This window comes from Lethenteron reissneri, chromosome 34, assembly GCF_015708825.2.
Source record: "Lethenteron reissneri isolate LAM-NWPU_2019-01 chromosome 34, ASM1570882v1, whole genome shotgun sequence".
Taxonomy (NCBI): Eukaryota; Metazoa; Chordata; class Hyperoartia; order Petromyzontiformes; family Petromyzontidae; genus Lethenteron; species Lethenteron reissneri.
Genome location: NC_083812.1, coordinates 12,498,605 through 12,518,538, shown reverse-complemented (window position 1 = coordinate 12,518,538; position 19,934 = coordinate 12,498,605). Strand labels below are relative to the sequence as shown.

Sequence of the window (19,934 nt, the reverse complement as noted above, 5' to 3'; positions counted from 1 at the left end):
CAATGTGACGTCACATCAAAATGGGCAACTTTAAATATAGACAACACGTTCTACTTAATTAAATAGACTTTTTAATAAATGTTTTCTCCGACAACATCAGAGTGCAGCGCCACATTAAATACGCACTACAATGACAATAGTTTAAAGCGATTTGAAGCATGTTTTAGTTTCAAAATGGAAATATGGCTGGGGGGGGGGGCAGAGCTTTGTGACGTCATATTTAAGGGTGGGTCTGACTTTTTGTGACGCCGTGTGACGAAGGGGGGGGGGGGTGGTCAAAAATCGTCCAAAATCGCGTGACGTCATTTATGGACGGCCCCTATAAAACCGCATTCCCGTGATTTTGCTCCAACGCGACTGCGACGTGTCGATCAAGTCGACCACCGTCTGTCTGGCCCACGTGTGTTGTTTACCCATGATGCAGTTCCGGGACAACGTGTTCATGAGTTTATCGCCAGAGAAGTGACCGACTTTACAAGAGAAGTGACATTCCTCTGCCGTTCTAGAGGGTATGTACTCTGTCTACGACAGGGGTCGGCAACCTACGGCTCCGGAGCCGCATGCGGCTCTTTACGGGCTGCTTCTTGACGATATGTACGTATGTACAGTAAGTACATAGATGCATTGCGGCTCTTGAAATACTGAATTTTGTACCGAATTGGAAAGAAATGGCTCTTCTTGTTATTTTGGTTGCCGACCCCTGGTCTACGAGGATACCAAACATCTCGCCTTGGCTGGAAGAGTTCAATGAAGGCTGTCGTCCCTTTGTGAAAATCGTGATTTGATCCCCCGTCAAGAATGTTGTCCGGGTACACCAGCTCCTCAGTCTAGAACGCACGTGCGTTTTCAGTAGAGTCGGTAAGAGTTAACCGGTAACCGTTCTTATAATCGGGTTACCGGGTCTGAAAGTCAAGTACTGGTAAGGGTTTTCAGTGGAAAGTTAGTCATGAATGCAATGATTTAGGACATGAACTCCAGGAGATGGAATGAAACTGATGACCTACGGATTGCAGATCAAGCGATCTCACCACGACACCATGGCAGCTCCCTTCACTTCAAAGTTTGTTGGAAAAATTGTGAAAAGTTAAATTACAAAACATATACAGTAATACCAATATAGAAGGCTGCTGTTACTCGGTGAACACTGTGCACAAAATTACATTCATTTCCAGGATGAAAAGAAAACATACATTTCAAAGAAAATGTACAGTGGCAGGAGGCTGTTTTTCAAGGGTCAACACCCAAATAGCAAACGTACGCCTATTTTCCAGAACATAAATGGTACACCTATAGACAGTGCACACACACACACCTCCTACTAACGTTGTGAGAGTTTGTTTTTTTCCTCCTCCTTCAGAGTAAAAATCACAACATGGGAATCAAGACGACATGGATGTCACGATGTTATTATCGGAGGGATAAACATCGATGTTAAAACATTGATCCATCGGAACTTAAACCCCGATGTGACCGATATGTCGGTGTTCTTGCCCATTCCTCGCTCACGCCAGGCAGATAAATAACAGCGTCACCAAGACCAGGCATTATGTTATCTCAGGCGGAATACAAGACACATTTAGACTGTTAAAATAGTTTATTGACTTTTGATTGCGAATTTAAATAAAACTGAGAAGCATATTAAATACAGTAAATCCATTCCAGTTATGTTTTGCTATTTTTAAAAATATATATTTTTGTTGTTGCTTATAATGTAAAATGCTTCAGGGCTGTGAAAGTCGGTGTGGCGCAGCATCGTTCTTCACGGGGCGTGCAAGACGGCATGGTGGACAGCAGTGGTGTAGATGGTTGATAACCGACAAAAACAATCCTCACAAATAAAAATGACTCTGGCGATGTGCTAAGTGCCAGCTTACAGGCCTCAAACCCGAGCCAGCATTTGACTCGACCCATCGTCCTCCCTCTGGAGGTAATAAAAATGAGCACCGCTCTGGAAAATTAAGAGTGGTCATCCTCCCGAAAAGACTTGTCCCCACCACGAGAATACGGAATTTTCATCACTGGCTCAGTATGCGGCCACTAAAGTGGAGTGCGTCCCCTTTGCTCATGTGAAGAGGCAATTTCAATTGAGTCATTTATAAAATAGTGGAGGTAATTTTAATCAGCATTAGCGTAGAATTATAGCAATCTGACACACCGCGAAGAACCAATGAAAACACATTGAATTAAATCCACTCAAATGATTCAACTCTTTAAATAACGGCTGTCATCCTTAACCATCGTCACGATTAATAATGAACCATCAAACACCAATAATTGCCCGATCATATTTACTAAATGCCACACATTTAAACATTCACTTTTGAAAATAAAATATTTAAAAAACATTTGCAAACACAAATAAAGTATTCTCAACAAGAATAAGCGAATCTGTCATCCATATTAAAGTTTATGTACAGTAGATTCTCAACCAAAACAAACCCTTAAACCAACCACTCTTGGCAAGCTTTGTATTTTCTGTTTGTGGGGTAATTGTCATTGCAGCAAATCTGTGCACTCCTGCCATGCATACCCCAGATCACTCGGCTCATTTTCCACAGCCACTGAGTCAGGACAAGACCATCACCCTCTGGCTCCACCGTGACCCATCTGGACCTGCGTCCATGCTCATCCACGACTCCTCGTCGTGAAGCCACGAGGTCATCTCAGCAACGAGGTGCCTGTCATGCCGTGATGCCACTCACCTCGTTCATCTACCAGGCCACGTTTGTATCATCACCAGTGTTCTTCATTGTAAGGCCCGCGGGCCACTGGTGGCAATTAGCGCGGCCTCTGACAATATACAAATGTGAAAACACTCCATCGTGCTGCCAAACCCCAATTGTTTCAAATGTGTGGCGGCCCTCACACTGATGTCTTATCGGCGAAAGTGGCTCCCTCTGAACATGTGAACACTGCCATAGCCCGTTCTAGAAAGGAGGCCCGCCTTCTTGCCAGAGGTCGCAACCGGGTACCCGAAACCCGTACCCTACCCGATACCCGGCTACCCGTACCCGGCCCGTTTGTGACCCTGATGCGGCCGGGTACGGGTAGGCCGTGAGTCACTGGTGAGTCACCGTTTGTCACTCATTTCGGGTAGGGTACGGAATGGGTACCCGTACCCGGCCGGGTACGGGTACCCATTTGCGACCCTGGTGCGGCCGGGTACGGGTAAGGAATCAAACCCCGTTTGCGACCTCTGCTTCTTGCCCCTTACCCGTTGCCACCTCACCCCGCGCCGTGTGCCGCCTCGAGAGCAGCCAATCATAATGACCGGTGGCAGCAAAGCCCCAGGTGTGCCGCGGTTTTTTTCCAATTAATCCACACACAATTCACAAAATAATTAACACTAGACCAGGCACATAGACATCCAAATGAGAACTGGAAACGGACAGATATGCTAATAAAATCATTAAATAGATGAACAGATGGCCACCCAAACAAAACAATTATCAGTTACACACACAGACACATTCATGCGCACCGACTGACGCACACAAAAACACGCAACTTCCCCTCTTCATTAATCGGCTGAGCCGGGTGAGTGATTAAATCAAAGCCTCGTGCGCATGCAATTCTAATTGAGGAGCCGCGACGAGACCTGGGGGGAAGGCGCGGTGGTGATCAAAGAGAGAGCGACACGTGACGCGATTGTGGAAAATCCACAATTACATGACGGCGGAAAGTTCGTCCAGAGCGGCGTATCGCTTGAGAGACGCACAAAGATCATCAACCGGCCACAATCAATCGACTGTTGGATTCAGGACCTACAACGATTTGTTGGTTCAGTGTGCTGCGAAAATCGAGCCACCTCGAAAGTGAGTGCCGTGGAATGAAGATGGCTGAGAAGCTCTGCTGTTCGGGGAGACCGATCTTGGGTCACACAGACTCTGCGAGGCTTAACACTGCATCATTTGCTATCTTAAACACGTCTAAAACTTAATTCATTTTTCAATAACACTCCCCACAACTTTCATCCACAACCTCGCCCAGATCGCCAACCCAGTGATGGAACATGACGGGGGAGCTGCACGGGTGGAGGAGGTGGGATGGGATGGGACTGGGTTACGGAGATCGGAGGAGCGACTCGGCTGGGATTGGCACAGCTGTGGCCTCTGCATCGAGTGTGACTCGGGCTTGCAAAGCAGTTGGTCAGGGCAATGGTTAAACATGCGGTCCCATTACTCCGGGTCTCTGCAGCCAATTACATTTCATACAGTACGACGGTTCGCTGCATGTTGCACGATTCCCAACTAGTGTTGAAATGTTAATGCATCGTGTCATGTCTGACATGGGCTAACGACAATCAATTAAAGGTGATGCAATGTGAGTTAACTGTTTATAATCCATGCCATAGTAGCTCGTGCACCTGCGTTAAAACATTACTTGAAGAGGGCAAGGTCTGTTGCAAAGGGTTACATAATCCATGCACAGGTAGGATTTACCTGATTTCAATTTGCACCAAAATTCCATACCCAGTTTATGTAAATATTTGCTTTATCTGCATATAAAGTTAAACTTTGCACATGTCAGCAAAATACCCTCGTCTTTTTGCAATGCCTTAAAGAGGTGACTCATCTCATAAACGGAAGTAATACGTCTCAAACACTCAATCAACTTTAAATGAAACTGATTGTGTAGGAATGGACAGGTGGTTGTTGGATGAAATAGCACTGTTTAAATTACCATGCGTTTGTGTGATAATACCAACTAATGTTCCCCATTTTACACCAATGGTACCTCCGAGGACAATACACATTCTTGTATTTACTCAACACTGTCCTTTAAAATTAGGCAATTCCTGGATACAAAAATACTGCGCTATGTATAGTGCTGCCCATGCGGTTTCCCAGCACTGTGTGTTACTTTTAAAAGTGAAGTGGGCATGAAACATCGGCCCTAATTTCTTCACAACAATGAAGTATAAACTATATTTTTTAACAATGTCAACCGTGATAAATGGAACACTGAGATAACCAATGTTGAGGTTCCAGGTATAATCATGTATATGCGATTGAATTAGCCTAGGGTCAATACAATCTATTTAGTTTTAAACTGAATTGGTCCGATCGGATGACCAGAAAAGTTCTGAGTTGCACTTTCAAGTCAAAACGTCCTCCCAAAACGATAAGATGGCCCAAAAACTCTGATCTCACAGTCATCTTCCAGATGACAATATCTGCAAGCAATGCAATCAATAAACAACAGAGGTGTGCTCTCTCCGCATAAAAACCAGTCACAATATAAACACATTTAAGTCCGAGTCAATCCTCGGGTATGAACGAAAATGTGCTGTGTAATGTAATGTCGGCACGACGGGTTGAAAGATATGGAGTTGCGAATGTTAAAGTGAACTGCACCATTTACATGTAACATTCCCAAATAAAAGGTAAGGAATGAATGACTATGTGGTCTGACCATGCAGGAACATAATTTGAGGAGACTTGACATTAGGGTCAAAGGGCCATACGCCCTGGGTCATAACAGATCATCAAATTATTGGGGTGTAAAGGCTTACATCCGCAGCTTTTGAGATGAAGAGCAGAAATGTCAATTTCCCAGGCACGGCAGGGCACAATAATAATATAAACACGCACGATTCACCACACTGCTCGCACTGCACAATGTCCACACTGCTGCCAAATTGACGTTGACGGGACCGATGCAAACGTTGCTCACACAGCCGAGTTGTGGACGCGTGCCGAGTGCCACTTGCACCGTCTCCATTGTGGATTCGCGTTACAGACGCGCGCCACACGAAGCGGTGGACACGGCCCAGCGGTAGCTCGTTCGCTGCTTGTTGCGGAGGTTCGTGGTTCAAATCCGGCAGGCCACCCTGGTTAATACTACTCAATACTACTCATTGTGAATGCACACCGTCTGCTTCACAGTGGAGGTTAAAGATCCTGTGGCATCATAGGAAAGGAGTAGGCCATTGCTTGTTGGTGTCGCGGTCCAAATTTGCTAACAGGCTTTGTTCAATTCAATAGCCGACATTCATTCAATATTCTATACTGAGCTCAGAGCCAAATTTGAGCTATTACAGCTTTTACAATGATATAACAATATTTATAAAGTGCATCTCATCAAGGATTTCAAAGCACTATATAAGACACTCAGCATTGCAATGAATCATGAAATTAAAAACAAGGAAATAGAAAGATAATAAAATGAACAATAAAAGCCATTTGTTTAATTAGCTAACAGTTAAATAAACGAAAGTGTACCGATAGGGTTGGAAATGGCAACCTAGCCAAGTGCATTCTCATAACACGAGCAATTATCAATGTTTAAAGTATAGTTTAAAAATGGTTGTAAGCGCTGAAATGCAACAATTGTGTTCACATCCATAGCACAAACACAACATACTTCCTTTTCTTGAATATTCACTTCATGGAAGACAGCATGGTTTCATGGATCACGACAGAAATCACCATGGTAATCACTAGGCTCTGCAGCTGTTAAGTTCTATTATTTTCATCATTGATATGTAACGTTAAATGTAAGATATACGGTAAATAATAACAACACTGATGATGAATGAGTACTTTGCAACAGAAAAGCTATCAAGCAAGAATTTCTATTGCTGATGAACCATTTTAATTATAATCGAATGGTGAAAATGATTTTGGGAGTTTACACTTCGAAACATAAAGGACGCATTGAATTGCAACCAAGGAGTGAAATGGGACAAGCGTGCGTGCAGTGATGCAGTGCCATTTAGCAATCAATTGCAATTACATCTGTGTAATATCTCTCTTAAGATGTTATTGGAAGACAGTTTCCAAGAAGACAGCGGTAAAGGCCAATTATACCAAGTGGCTTCCAATGTGCGAAGGCTCATTTTATTCTTGCAAAGTTGAGTCTTGACCTATTCAATCACACTCTCATGTGAGTCTACTTTTCGATAATGAGTGCTCAAATAAAATAGCTTGAACGTATGCAACATGTATACAGTATTAGTTATTAACAGGAACCTTCATGCTTATTTCCTTAAGCTTAATAAACAGAAATATTGAGCACCTGAATACATTTTTCATGGCGTTTCATAGTTGGAATGTTTTAACCAAAATTGGACAAATTATGCCAAGCCTTATGTAATTAGAACAAATTTAGGTTTACACAAATTCATTATTTACATTCGCATAAGGAAGCCTGCTTGGTTTGACAAAAAAATATAATACACTTTTTGTTGGATGAAGGACATGGCAAAACTAATCTCGTGCCTTTTCCAGGATTTCCCTGAGCACTGCAATCAAATTGTTGAGTCCGTAAATGTAGCCCTCGTCGGCTTCTTCCGAGATAAATGCGTGAGCAAAATCAATCAGCTTCACATCCACATGTTGCCTGCCAGTCCTCACCGTGCCGACGGAGTGCACGTAGTCTCTGTGAACATCCTTGGTGCGAGGCTCAGCCACTTGTCTGCATAAGCAACCTGCATTTGTGTTGTCCAAACAGGAATCAAACACGTAGGAAGCTTGAGTATGATCATTACTTGTTTGCAACAAGTAAACATTTGGCTGGCAAACATCCACAGAGGTGCACAATTTCACAAAATGATTGTCGATTATTGCGTCTTCTAAACCAATGCTACCAGGAGGCACATCAACAATAGGACCAGGCTCAGCTGACTGCTCTTGACAGGTTGCCTCGGTGGCAGCAACAGGGTGAACTGCTAACGTTGGGTCACGTTCACATCCAAAGACCCTGCTGTGTGTACACCCGTCATGTGTTCTGCTGGCTGCTTCAGACTCACACGTGGCTGGTGATGTTGTCCGTGTGGAATGACCCGTCTGAGGAGGAGCATTTCCTTCATATACCATGAGCAGAGAGCTACTGTAAAAATTCCATATCCGTTGCTGTTGAAACCAAGTGTAAATATTCTCCAGCCTCTGTATCACACCCTCCAGTGCATCCAACCGCAAGCAATGGCCATTATGGAAAAACTTGGAAATGCCTGTGGGTACAAACAAGAAAATCAACTGAATGCACAAACCTTAAAGTGGCAATACTCCTGCAACTAAACGTCCCACTATAGGCAGAATAAATCAAACTCATCCCACTCTGCACAGAGACTGCAAGCGTTCCCTCTGTGTGTAGAGCAGCTCCTACAGCTGCCACTGAGTGCTGAGTAACTGCTTGAGCTAAAATAAAACATAATTAAGAATAGACTCCTCACCTTCTTTGAGATTATCTGTCTCTAAACTTCTGCCAAAGAATTTATCATAAACAACATCAGTGTTTGTTTCAGGCTGGTACACCTAAAAGGAGAAAAAACAGTCAATTGCATAGGACACAAGAATTACAATTCACCAACTATTTCACGATCAACATTGAAATGTTACGCAGCAATTCATAACTCAACACACGTAGGCCAACAAAGCAACAATAAAACTAGTGTTTTTAAACGTAATATGGTGGCGGATAGCACAAAACAGCATAATGCACGTTTGCAGGGTAAAGCGAGCAGTTGGCAGCGCAACAGAAGGGTCGCCACCTTCTCCACTGCAGTATAAACCAAGACGTGTTTCTCTTGTCAGCCTAGGTCTAACAATACCATGCAGTTTACTGCGATGAAGTTTGTTTTTTAGCGCCACCGGACCTCAGTACAAATCAATTCCTGGCACCCGAACACAGATACCAATTCTCCCGGAATGTCCAGGTCAAACCCGGGAAGGTGGCAATCCTATATACAGTAGACATTTGGATTTCTCTGTGCAGGCGATCGAACAGAATACATGATCCATGTTTAGATTCCTACATAATCAAAATAACCACAACATTACACGGAATTGTTTTACTTGATGTTTTGCTTCGAGGGTCATTGTGATCATATTGAGAAAATCACTCCTGTTGTCAACACATCGTATAAAAGCCTCCACTCCAAGCAAATTTCACAACCCATCAACACGTTTTAACTTTTACAGGCACGTTAATTTGGAATAAAAATGTCCTACACAAACATCAAGTAAAGCATATATAGTAACACTTTAAGTCGTATTGCTGGAAGTCATTTCGACAAAATTTGTGATAAAGTTATTATATAGATTTTTTGAGTTACTGAGCACAGGCCCAAAAGCCCAAAACATCAAGTGGCCAGCAAAAGTCCTTTCAAAGTTGTAACAGATAAAGAGCGTGACATACTTCTTGAATTCAGCAAGGTTGTCATACACGCTTTGTAAGACAGACGATGGGAGGGAATTCTAAAGTTGAGCAGTGTGAGGGAAGACGCAGCATTGGTGTGACCTGCAGTGTGGCGAGTGAGGAGTGGTTGAGCGAGTGGGTGAGTTGTTGTGACCTGGATTGTGGTGCTTGAGCACAGTGCAGATGAGACAAAACAGTCAGTGTCTGTTTCGATTTAAAGCTTTCGTGACTGCAGGGATTCATCTTCTTGGTTCTTTCGGTAAAGTCACGTAGAAGGGAAGTAATAAAATAATAAAAATAAAACATAATAACATTTTATTATGTTTTATTTATAATACAATTTTATTATGTTTTATTTTTATTATTTTATTACTTCCCTTCTACGTGACTTTACCGAAAGAACCAAGAAGATGAGTCAGTGTCTGGTGGACCGAGTCCTCATTGTCGGTGGCGGTATCAACGTGAAAATAACCATGGTAGTAGCTAAAGAATGTATGTATGCTGAACTTATTTCGCACAATACGAGCCAACGTTGATAATGGGAGGGTAGTGAGGAGGGGACCGACCACTGATGAGCGAATACTTTGAGTGAAATGTTGAGCGCTGGATCATTAATAAACCCAACTGCTTTACATTTGTTTATATCTAGGTATATATGTGAATGTCGTGAATGGTGAGGCAAACTCTAAGTGTGACGGTAACACTGACTCTCATGCCCAGAACGAGGAATCCGATCTCTTGCATAAGGGGGTACTTGGTCCGCTCATAGTCCACTTTTTCTTGTGAGGCACATGGATCATAACTCTGGCGTCCCATCTTCACATCCATAATGCATGGCTTATTGAATTTGCATGTCACATCTTCTAGCTTCAGATACACAGCTGGCATACATTAAAGAAACATCACACAATGCATTTGACTTTTAATACCGTTGCTAAGCACAGGCCCGAAACTTCAAATCAACCATTCTAGATTTGAAGCTTTCGTGACTGCAAGGATTCATACTCTTAGTTCTTTCGGTAAAGTCACATAGGTAAAAAATGAAATTAAAATAAAAAATAAAAACAATAAAATCACGACGTTTTGGAGGCAACACAAGCTTCTGTCTTCAGGTGAAACTGTCACAGCAAATAACCCACTTGATACAGATTTTTTTGCTGTGACAGTTTCACCTGAAGACGGAAGCTTGTGTTGCCTCCGAAACGTCGTGATTTTATTGTTTATTAATTTTAATTTCATTTTTTACCTACGTGACTTTACCGAAAGAACTAAGAGTATTACATATCAACCAGCCGCAAGCAGCACTATCCAAGTTGTAATAATGCATTCCTTGCATTAAGCACAGTCATAACGGTTTCTAAAAATACGCAATAGCTACAATTATATAATTATTTGGGTGGTAGGATGGTTCAGTGGTAACACTTGTGCCGCACAGCAAGAAGCGTCTGGGTTCGATTCCCAACTCGGGCACATTTCTGCGTGGAGTCTGTATGTTCTCCCCCCTGGTCTGCATGATTTACTGCAAGTTCTCTAGTTTTCTCCCTTTATTGAAAAAAAAACATCATGTAACTGCTATTGGAGAAACATCCCAATGCTGAAAAAAATACCTACAAATTACTCAATTGGGACTACACAAAGCAATACACTGCTCTCCTGTGAAAACTTGGCAGGAACCTCTTGAAAATTAGTCTGAGACTCCACGAGGTTATCCTTGGTAAATGAGCATGATAATAATACATAAACCAATAAATGAGAAGAATAAAAAAGGATACTATTGGGAGAATTAGGAGGTATCCATGTGCCCATGAATCTTGGTACTTGTTCTCGCAGGAAGATAATTCTCTCGTCTTTACACTCGGCATTAAATACCTGAAGAGACAGAAAATATTGGATTACCATTATCGAACTGCATACGCGGAAACCATATTTGATCACGGTGTACACCAAAAAAAGATGAAGGAAGATTTCCCCTTATTTAAGAGAAAACAATCATCTCCAAGTGGATTACATCGATATACAAAAGGGGTGATGTTTTAGTTCTCGGCATGAAAAGCAACTCCCTGTGGTGTGAATCTACTTACGCACAACTCAGAGATATTGTGCCTTGAGAGCAAATACAGAATTGTGTGCATGACAGAAATTCAGACACAGGCCACTGTGATCATTTAGATAAAGGGGTGATGATATCATGGCCGATGCCTACGCCACACCTCCTGGCTACCAACGCTCCCTGCCCTCCACCAGATGCATCGGCTGCTGCGTAGTTAACACATTGACATGCATGACCTTAAAGATATGCCCTGCCATCTCTACCATCTTGTTAGGTCTTCCCCTTAGCGACTGGCCTCGTGGAGACCACTTCAATGCCTGTCTCGTTAAGCTGCCCTCCCCCACCCTGCACATGTCCGACCCAGTACAACAGTGTTTTCCTAATCATATCTACAACACTCACCTGTCATATTCTCTTCCGTATGTGTGCATTGCTTATCCTGTCATGCCACATACTCCAGTGATGAAATTCCAACAAGTTATTTTCAAACTGATTAGGGTCCAACTCTCTGATCCATACAGGACTAGAGGAGCACTCTTGCCTCAAATACCCCCACACACTGCACTAATCCTCCCCACCACATCCAGTGATATCTAAACTAAAACATAAACTTGGTTTTTATTTTACCAGGTAAAGCCCACTGAGCTATATAGTTCTTTTCAGACGTAGCCTGGAAATTTATAGCAGCAAAATACTCTAAACGCATGCTTCTAAATACGGAGGGAAAAAATGGAGGACCCGGATAAAAAAACCACGCGATCACAGGGAGAACACGCAAACCCCAAATATACAGGCACCAGGGTCGAACCCACGACCTCCTGTATACCAGGCGAGGTAGTTAACATCTCACCACCACGGCACCCTGCAACGGTAGAGTTTAACACATACATTTTCACAGCCGCTTGTAATTCAAGTGCAGTTTTCTGGGTTGGGTCACACGTTGATTATTTCTTCTCTCAAGCACTCCACACGCACGACTTACTTCGCAGGCAGCTTCAGGCGTTGAATAATTCGTAATCATCTGTAGCTCACTCATTAAAATCCTGAAATTGCCCACATCAGCATGTAGAGAAATCTTGAGAGAAGAAACGGTCAACACGCAGCCCAACCTGGAAGGCGGTGCTTGTTGGGTGTTAGCCGATGCACTGGCTGGTGGGCACCGCTCTCACCGTTTTGTAGAAATCCACCTCCCTTTGTCCCCGTGGAGGGGGCTGCACGTGTTTCAGCACCGAGCCGTCGGGGTGCTGCCGCATGCCTGTGGCACACAACCCGCAATGCGGGGCCCAATCCGTGGCAACGCCACCAGAAATCCCAACCTCAACGTTTGGAACTTGCTTATAATGTATTTTGTGTAATGGATGATAACATCAGCTTTGAAACCAGGTCAAATATTTCAACTCAATGATTCATATTTCATGACATACATCTCATTTAATGGGGGTGGGGGGGTGTGAGATCGAATAGTTGAAGATGGTCTGGTTTTGGAATGATTTTGATTATCTAAAATCGGTATTTAGAATGACAGTAGACCCATGAATGTCTGTACAGAAGACAGGGAATTAAGTATTCTGTAAAAGTCTTGCCAAATAAGTATCAGAGCTTTTAAATTGTTTTTATAGGTGAAATAAAACAGTCCAATATACAAGTGAATCCTGAATCGATTTTATAATTTCACTCATGATAAAAAATGGGACATGAGCGAGTAAAAACGCGAGCCACTTCGCAAATACACGCTACAACATTTTTAAAACAAATTAACAAAGTTATGCCGTACCGAGGCCTTTCTTTTTCCCATCCACATGTCCAGCCACTTGGTGGGACAGCGGTTTGAGTTGTGCACAGCAAGCCGAGTGTGCAGGTGCCGCGTCGGCACAGTCTGCAGCATCGCTCCGGTCTTCATGCGAGCCACCGCTGCCTTCCAGCCACTTTCCGATTTTCTGATGTTCATCGTCCATTGCTGCACCTCCTGACGGCATCCATGGGTCTTGTGGGGTAGGGTCGGGATGTTGGGTTCGCTCGGCCTGAGGATTTATGCCATCTAATTGTGCAATTACACTTGCGCTGGTTGTCTCATTATCGTCGGCTTGCTTTTTATACATGTCACTGTGTATTTCGCTTAATTAATCTTCTTATTTGGCAGAGAACTCAAATTCCATGCTAACATTTAACTTACGTGATATTAAGCGCACGCAAGCATGACCAACAGTGATAGTTCAGCTGTTTTTTCTAGGATTGTATATTAACCTCCCAATGACTATGCTCTATCTTAACTAACATCTAAGATTTGCTGTCACATGTCTAAAGGATATGTTCTATACAGACATCTCACATTTTAGCACAAAATCAGATGCTGGATTTGACACTCAGGCGAAACGTGTATTTTATCTAGCAGAAGTTTTCACATACTATGCTGTTCTTCATCGCATGCAAGCCTAAGTGTTAAATCTTAGGAAGGTGAGGATCTTTTCCTGAAAAAGACAATTTTAAGTCTATTTTTAAAGGACCAGCAAGATGGTCAATGTGCTACTTGTGTGTTCATTAAACTTTCGTAATCAACGATTGAATACAATGCATGTCATTACACATTCCTATCTTAAGTGTCAGTCGGGGTTGTGGAATTAGAAATAGAAAAACATCCATGCCAAAAATGTCACATTAATTGAGGGAAAATGATTACATTTTAATACATGTGAATAAAAATACTTCTTAAAAATGTATGATCGATTTAATCAATGCTGAAATAAATGCTTTGCATAGGTAATTGGTAAACGACCGTGCACAATTTTTGAAACCAATACCTTTCATTAGTATAAATAAAATTGCCCAGAAAAAAAAATCAACACTCAAGTGACTCGGTATAGTATTACTAATTACTGGAATTGTTCGTGCATACTTTTTAATGAAAGCACACGCAAGATCAAGCAGCATGGGCATGCAATCAATGGCTGGGCATGTGGCTTCCATGACCCTCGCTTGCAAGGGGAGCTCACATCCATGCTGGGACTGTGTCCAGCCAGACATTTCAAAGGGAACTGCAAGCCCCTCACACAATTCAGCCTGGTTAAACCCAGCATGGAGCATGGCCAGACCAGTTTGAATGTTTCAAATCAGCACCACAGGTGTTCTTGTAAATTAACTATGTGGTCATAAAAATGTTAAATTGTGCAAGGGACCAAGGGAATCCATGCCACACCCCAATTTTAACAGAAAATGGCTCACAGCGACACGGCTTTGATAATATTCGCTCACTCTCGAAGAGAATGACTCAAGAAACACGAGGAACCACAGACGAGTGGGTAGACAGCAGCCGGGCAGTGAGCCAGTGCTGCCAACAATTGCCCAAGATCTGCGGTCCTCTACAAATTAAGGTGTTTTCGGCCAATTGATGTTCATACATGTGGAAGGGAACCAGAGCGCCCAGGGAAACCCCACGCATGAGGGCCGACATTCTACCCTATAGAGATTAAACGGAGATTAGCACGCATCTTGCTGTAACGCATTCTCCTGGCAGGCCAGGGTATGGCATTTCTGTGACTCACCAACTTACACACAAACACAATCACAACACCTTAATCCCTAAATATATCACACACTCTCACTCATTCACCCACGATCTCACTCTCCCCCACTCTCATCACCCCCCTCTCGTCACCCCTCACCCCCCCCTCTCCTCACCCCTCACCCCCCTCTCCTCACCCCTCACCCCCTCTCCCTCCTCACCCCCCACCCCCCTCTCCCTCCTCACCCCCTCTCCCTCCTCACCCCCCTCACACCGCTCCCCTCACCCCCCACCCCCCACCCCCTCTCCCTCCTCACCCCCCTCTCATCATCCCTCACCCCCCTCTCCCTCCTCACCCCCCTCTCCCTCCTCACCCCCCACCCCCTCTCCCTCCTCACCCCCCACCCCCCTCTCCCTCCTCACCCCCCACCCCCCTCTCCTTCCTCACCCCTCACCCCCTCTCCCTCCTCACCCCCCCACCCCCTCTCCCTCCTCACCCCCCCACCCCCTCTCCCTCCTCACCCCCCCCACCCCCTCTCCCTCATCACCCCCCACCCCCTCTCCCTCCTCACCCCCCACCCCCCTCTCCCTCCTCACACCGCTCCCCTCACCCCCCACCCCCTCTCCCTCCTCACCCCCCTCTCATCATCCCTCACCCCCCTCTCCTCCTCACCCCCTCTCCCTCCTCACCCCCTCTCCCTCCTCACCCCCTTTCCCTCCTCACCCCCTCTCCCTCCTCACCCCCTCTCCCTCCTCACCCCCTCTCCCTCCTCACCCCCCTTTCCCTCCTCACCCCCTCTCCCTCCTCACCCCCCTCTCCCTCCTCACCCCCCACCCCCTCTCCCTCCTCACCCCCTCTCCCTCCTCACCCCCCTCTCCCCCCGTCACCCCCCTCTCCCTCCTCACCCCCTCTCCCTCCTCACCCCCCTTTCCCTCCTCACCCCCCACCCCCTCTCCCTCCTCACCCCCCTCTCCCTCCTCACCCCCCCTCTCCCCTCACCCCCCTCCCCTCACCCCCCTCCCCTCACCCCCCTCCCCTCACCCCCACCCCCTCTCCCTCCTCACCCCTCACCCCCCTCTCCCTCCTCACCCCCCTCTCCCTCCTCACCCCCCTCTCCCCTCACCCCCCACCCCCTCTCCCTCCTCACCCCCCCTCTCCCTCCTCACCCCCCTCTCCCTCCTCTCCCCTCACCCTCCTCACCCCTCACCCCCCTCTCCCTCCTCACCCCCCTCTCCTCACCCCCCTCTCCCTCCTCACCCCTCACCCCCTCTCCCTCCTCACCCCTCACCCCCCTCTCCCTCCTCACCCCCCTCTCCCCTCACCCTCCTCACCCCTCACCCCCCTCTCCCTCCTCACCCCCCTCTCCCCTCACCCCCCTCCCCTCACCCCCCACCCCCTCTCCCTCCTCACCCCTCACCCCCCTCTCCCTCCTCACCCCCCTCTCCTCACCCCCACCCCCTCTCCCTCCTCACCTCCGTCTCCTTCACGCGGCGCCGCCTCCCGACCCCTCGACCCCCCCTGGCGAACACGGAAGTGAAAGCTGAGGTCGGTTGCCGGATATCCGGCGTGACGTCACAGGCGCGTGCGGAGACGGCCGCCATCTTACCTAGGGGTGGGGGATGGGCGGGCGGGGATGGCCGCCATCTTACCTGGGGGTGGGGGCCGTGCGCCATTGGCTGCTCGCTCGTTCGGACCATCGATTACTGCCGATATTAGGAAGCCACCTGGAGGCGAGCACTTTTGAATCGGACAAATTGAAAGCGCATTTATTTAAAAACTGCCTTTTTGTGTGTGTTCTTAGTTTATTGATCTTTTTTATACCTATTCTTGGTAAAGTCACGTAGAAGGGAAATAATAAAAATAAAATAAAATTCTCACGACGTTTGGATTGCAACACAAGCAATCATCATCAGGTGTGAAAACCAACATTTTCTTGCTGTGGTTTTCACACCTGATGATGATTGCTTGTGTTGCAATCGAAATGTCGTGGGAATTTTATTGTTTTATTTTTATTATTTCCCTTCTACCTGACTTTACCGATAGAACCAAGAATATGAATCCCTGCAGTCACGAAAGCTTTAAATCGAAACTTTTTATACTTGTCAACTCCTTATCAGTGCCCCAGCTTATTACAGGCCAATTCAGGCCTTATTGTTCACCCCGTGCCCTTAGAAATCTCAACGTTCATCCTACAAAGTCCCATCACAAGGGAGACACAAATAGACAATTTAGTTTTGTCCGTATTGAAACGGCTGGACGCCATATGGGCCTGAAAACTTAATTTCTCTGTACAAGAATTACGGGTAAACCGTATGGGTTGATAGCTATATATTTCCTCCGCACCTCCGATTAGCACGGTTGGCTAGGTACGGTGTGAAAGAAGTTCAACGTACATATACGATACGTTTATGCCAGTATCAAAAGCATGTTTGTTTTCCCACAACTGCGTGTGGTTAGTGGAGATTTTGTGCATTGCAAAGGGTATTTATTTTGGTGTTTAAACATCTAACACCTTTTTTTTCCAGAAAGGGTAAAACACCTATTACGCCTTTTGGCGTCCTCTGGTCTAACACCGTTTGAGACGAGGCTCAAAAGAAAGCTGTCTCTGGTGTGGATCAATCCGTTTCATAGACAATGCATATATTATCAGAGTATGTTTTTGTTTGCATTATGACCACAAGTATTGTGGTTAATGCAGGCATGATTCCTTGTAAAATGTTTCAGTTTGGTGTTTTAACAACTTAACACCTGTTTTATTGCCAGATAAAAGGGGGGAAACCTATTATCATATCATATTATTTGGTTTACACGCAGCAGGAGCAATCATTGCCCCCTCCAGCTCGCAGACTGATGATGCCCGCTTGCAGGACAGGTGCTGTAGTCACCTTGTGTGTCACGGGGAAAGCTGCCACTGGGGGTGCCCTTTTCCAACGTGCCGAGATGAATATTGCGTGTAAAGCGCATAAGAGCACGATATCAAAAACGCATCCTTGATACCATAATATAGGTGGGTTTTTTGGGGGGGGGGGTTAGATCGTGTGAATATAAATGTGTCGTTAAACCCACCACCATCCGACACAGCCAAATAATGTTTTTGTCACGTAAACAAAACATGTCAATTCGTTACGAGTACAGCACACCGGTGTTTTGGAGAGCAAATCCACAACATTTACAATCTGAGTACGACGTTTCACCAGAAATTACAACTAGCTTCATCAAGCGACAGCCAGATTTGTGGAGAAATCCAGTTTTGTTCTAAAATAATGGCACGTTTTATATTTACGCGATCTAACGCAAAAACATCTTATGTTTATTAGTCGCGAAAGCCTACGTGTTAAACTAACATCCTTAATTATTATCGTCAAGGGACCGATATAAATCAAAATGAAGTTTTCATTTATCAGCCATGCTCCATCCACTGCTGGATGAAGAGCTGCACACCACGTGGTTCGGTATTTAAGCATACTTCACGCTTGGTCATCGGTGCGGGTTGTTGAAAGTGAGGAGCGTTGACGTGGAAGTGTGCGTACAGGACAACAATGGAAGCCTGGTTCTTGACTCAAAGATGTAGGCAACCCTCGGAGCAATTTGGATGGTTTTATATAGGGCAAGCCTCGAGAAATAGATTACATTTTTTGTCTTGCCTCACGGCAGATGGGGAGCGTACGTTCACAGAAAGTTCCTGTTATGCTACTGTTGGTCACGTGACCAGGAAGTGACGATGTTAGATTTCCACTGTACCACGCGGGCGTCAGCCATTATACACATAAGTCAAGATGGCGGCACGCATCGCATCTCAGTGAGACCACAGCCGCACTTGTCCATTGTGGGAGCTTAAGAAGCATTATCTGTAAGTTGTTTATATTCCTATAATATTGGAAATGCTGTTGTAATGTTGGAATGACCGTTATAGCAATGTAAATGCCTTTATGGTGCCGTTAAGTTGTTGTAGTAAATACGAGGCCTAGTTAGTAACGAAGCCTGTGACTTTCCTTATTGTGGATGTTACTTGTGATTTAGTAGGTCGAGTCAGACTTGTGCCTATGTTGCGATCCTGAGAGTGATGACGAAGTATCTCATCCACAGTTTAGTGTTAAGTGTAATGCTGTACATTTGGGGTGCAGTGGGATGAATACACTATGTGCCTGTATGCAACGCACCAGCTTGTGCCTTTGTCTAGTTGTTCAGGGGTAATGTGGGGGCCTGGTCCTTCCAGGATCTATTGTTATCTGAGACAATGTTCTGATGCTGTGGTGTTCATTGTGTGGGTGTTTCCGAATTATAACAGATGCTGTATCTGTGTTTTCTCACCAGTTTAACCTGTTACAATCAATAAATGACGATCGGAGTTGGACGGTCATCCTGGCTTCGAGGGTTTATTGAACACATGGTTGTCTACTCGACTAGCGGTGCAACGCAGCGCACAGCGAGGCCGAGATATTTTAGTTCCGACAACAACATTGCTTTGTTCCTATTTACAAGATAACTGTTTAACACGTAGGCTTTCGCGACCAATATTATTCATAATAAACGTTTTTGGGTTAGATCGCCTTATTTATAAATGTGTCGTAACCCTCCACCACCCGACACGGCCAATCAGCAAAAAAAGTGTAACGTTGACAAAAGACAAATAGTTCACTACTTTAGTCCACCGGTGTGTTGAAGAGTGAATCCACAACATTTACAGTTTTTGAGTAGTACGACGTCACCCTGCTGCTCTATTTAAGAACGGGAGCAAGTGAGGGCTTCACCATTCTGGCGAATTGCCCGATGATGCTGGATGTCATTACCAGCGAAACGTCGTACTCAAAAACTGTAAATGTTGTGGATTCACTCTTCAACACACCGGTGGACTAAAGTAGTGAACTATTTGTCTTTTGTCAACGTTACACTTTTTTTGCTGATTGGCCGTGTCGGGTGGTGGAGGGTTACGACACATTCATAAATAACGCGATCTAACACAAAAACGTTTATTATGAAAATAGCTGTTATCCATTATACTAATTAGCCACAACGCCTATCCCTCTGCTGTCCGGTCCCTTTCTCAGCACCTTACTAAATGTGCAGCCTATAAGGTGATTGCGCGCATGATGTTTTCGGAATAAAATAGGTCTTCATTAACGTCGCTGGCATCAAACAAGAACGCAGCCGTTCAGCAAGAACAATCGTCTGTCTCTCTTGTGTCTCAACTACCGTGACGAGCGCGAGCACGTTTTCTACAGCTCTGCGAAAATGTAACCACA

The 19,934-nt window shown here is 45.1% G+C and overlaps 1 protein-coding gene across 5 annotated transcripts; it reads right to left on the bottom strand.

Moving 5' to 3' along the window:
• Positions 1-1,581: 1,581 nt before the first annotated feature.
• Positions 1,582-16,216, bottom strand: IPMK (inositol polyphosphate multikinase). 5 transcript variants are annotated; one of them, XM_061565353.1, is made up of 7 exons: positions 16,164-16,216; positions 12,966-13,783; positions 12,361-12,446; positions 10,914-11,010; positions 9,850-10,022; positions 8,177-8,258; positions 1,582-7,954 (listed from the first exon to the last, which is right to left on the bottom strand). In XM_061565353.1, the coding sequence occupies exons 2-7, from the start codon at positions 13,288-13,290 to the stop codon at positions 7,212-7,214; spliced, it is 1,506 nt and encodes a 501-aa protein (XP_061421337.1). In that variant the 5' UTR covers positions 13,291-13,783; positions 16,164-16,216; the 3' UTR covers positions 1,582-7,211. The 5 variants fall into 5 exon arrangements, with proteins under 5 accessions (XP_061421337.1, XP_061421339.1, XP_061421338.1 ...); XM_061565355.1 differs by having other exon boundaries at positions 12,966-13,175; positions 16,164-16,207; XM_061565354.1 differs by having other exon boundaries at positions 12,966-13,779; positions 16,164-16,204.
• Positions 16,217-19,934: the final 3,718 nt, after the last annotated feature.

What these genes read in the sequence shown, in the direction of transcription:
- IPMK (XM_061565353.1), bottom strand. Translation starts at nt 13,290, where the DNA reads ATGTATAAAAAGCAAGCCGACGATAATGAGACAACCAGCGCAAGTGTA. An exon ending in ACCTCCTAATTCTCCCAATA is followed by an intron (nt 10,023 to 10,913) that starts GTATCCTTTTTT and finishes AATGTATGCCAG; the next exon opens with CTGTGTATCTGAAGCTAGAA. An exon ending in TCCTCGTTCTGGGCATGAGA is followed by an intron (nt 8,259 to 9,849) that starts GTCAGTGTTACC and finishes TTCTCCTTTTAG; the next exon opens with GTGTACCAGCCTGAAACAAA.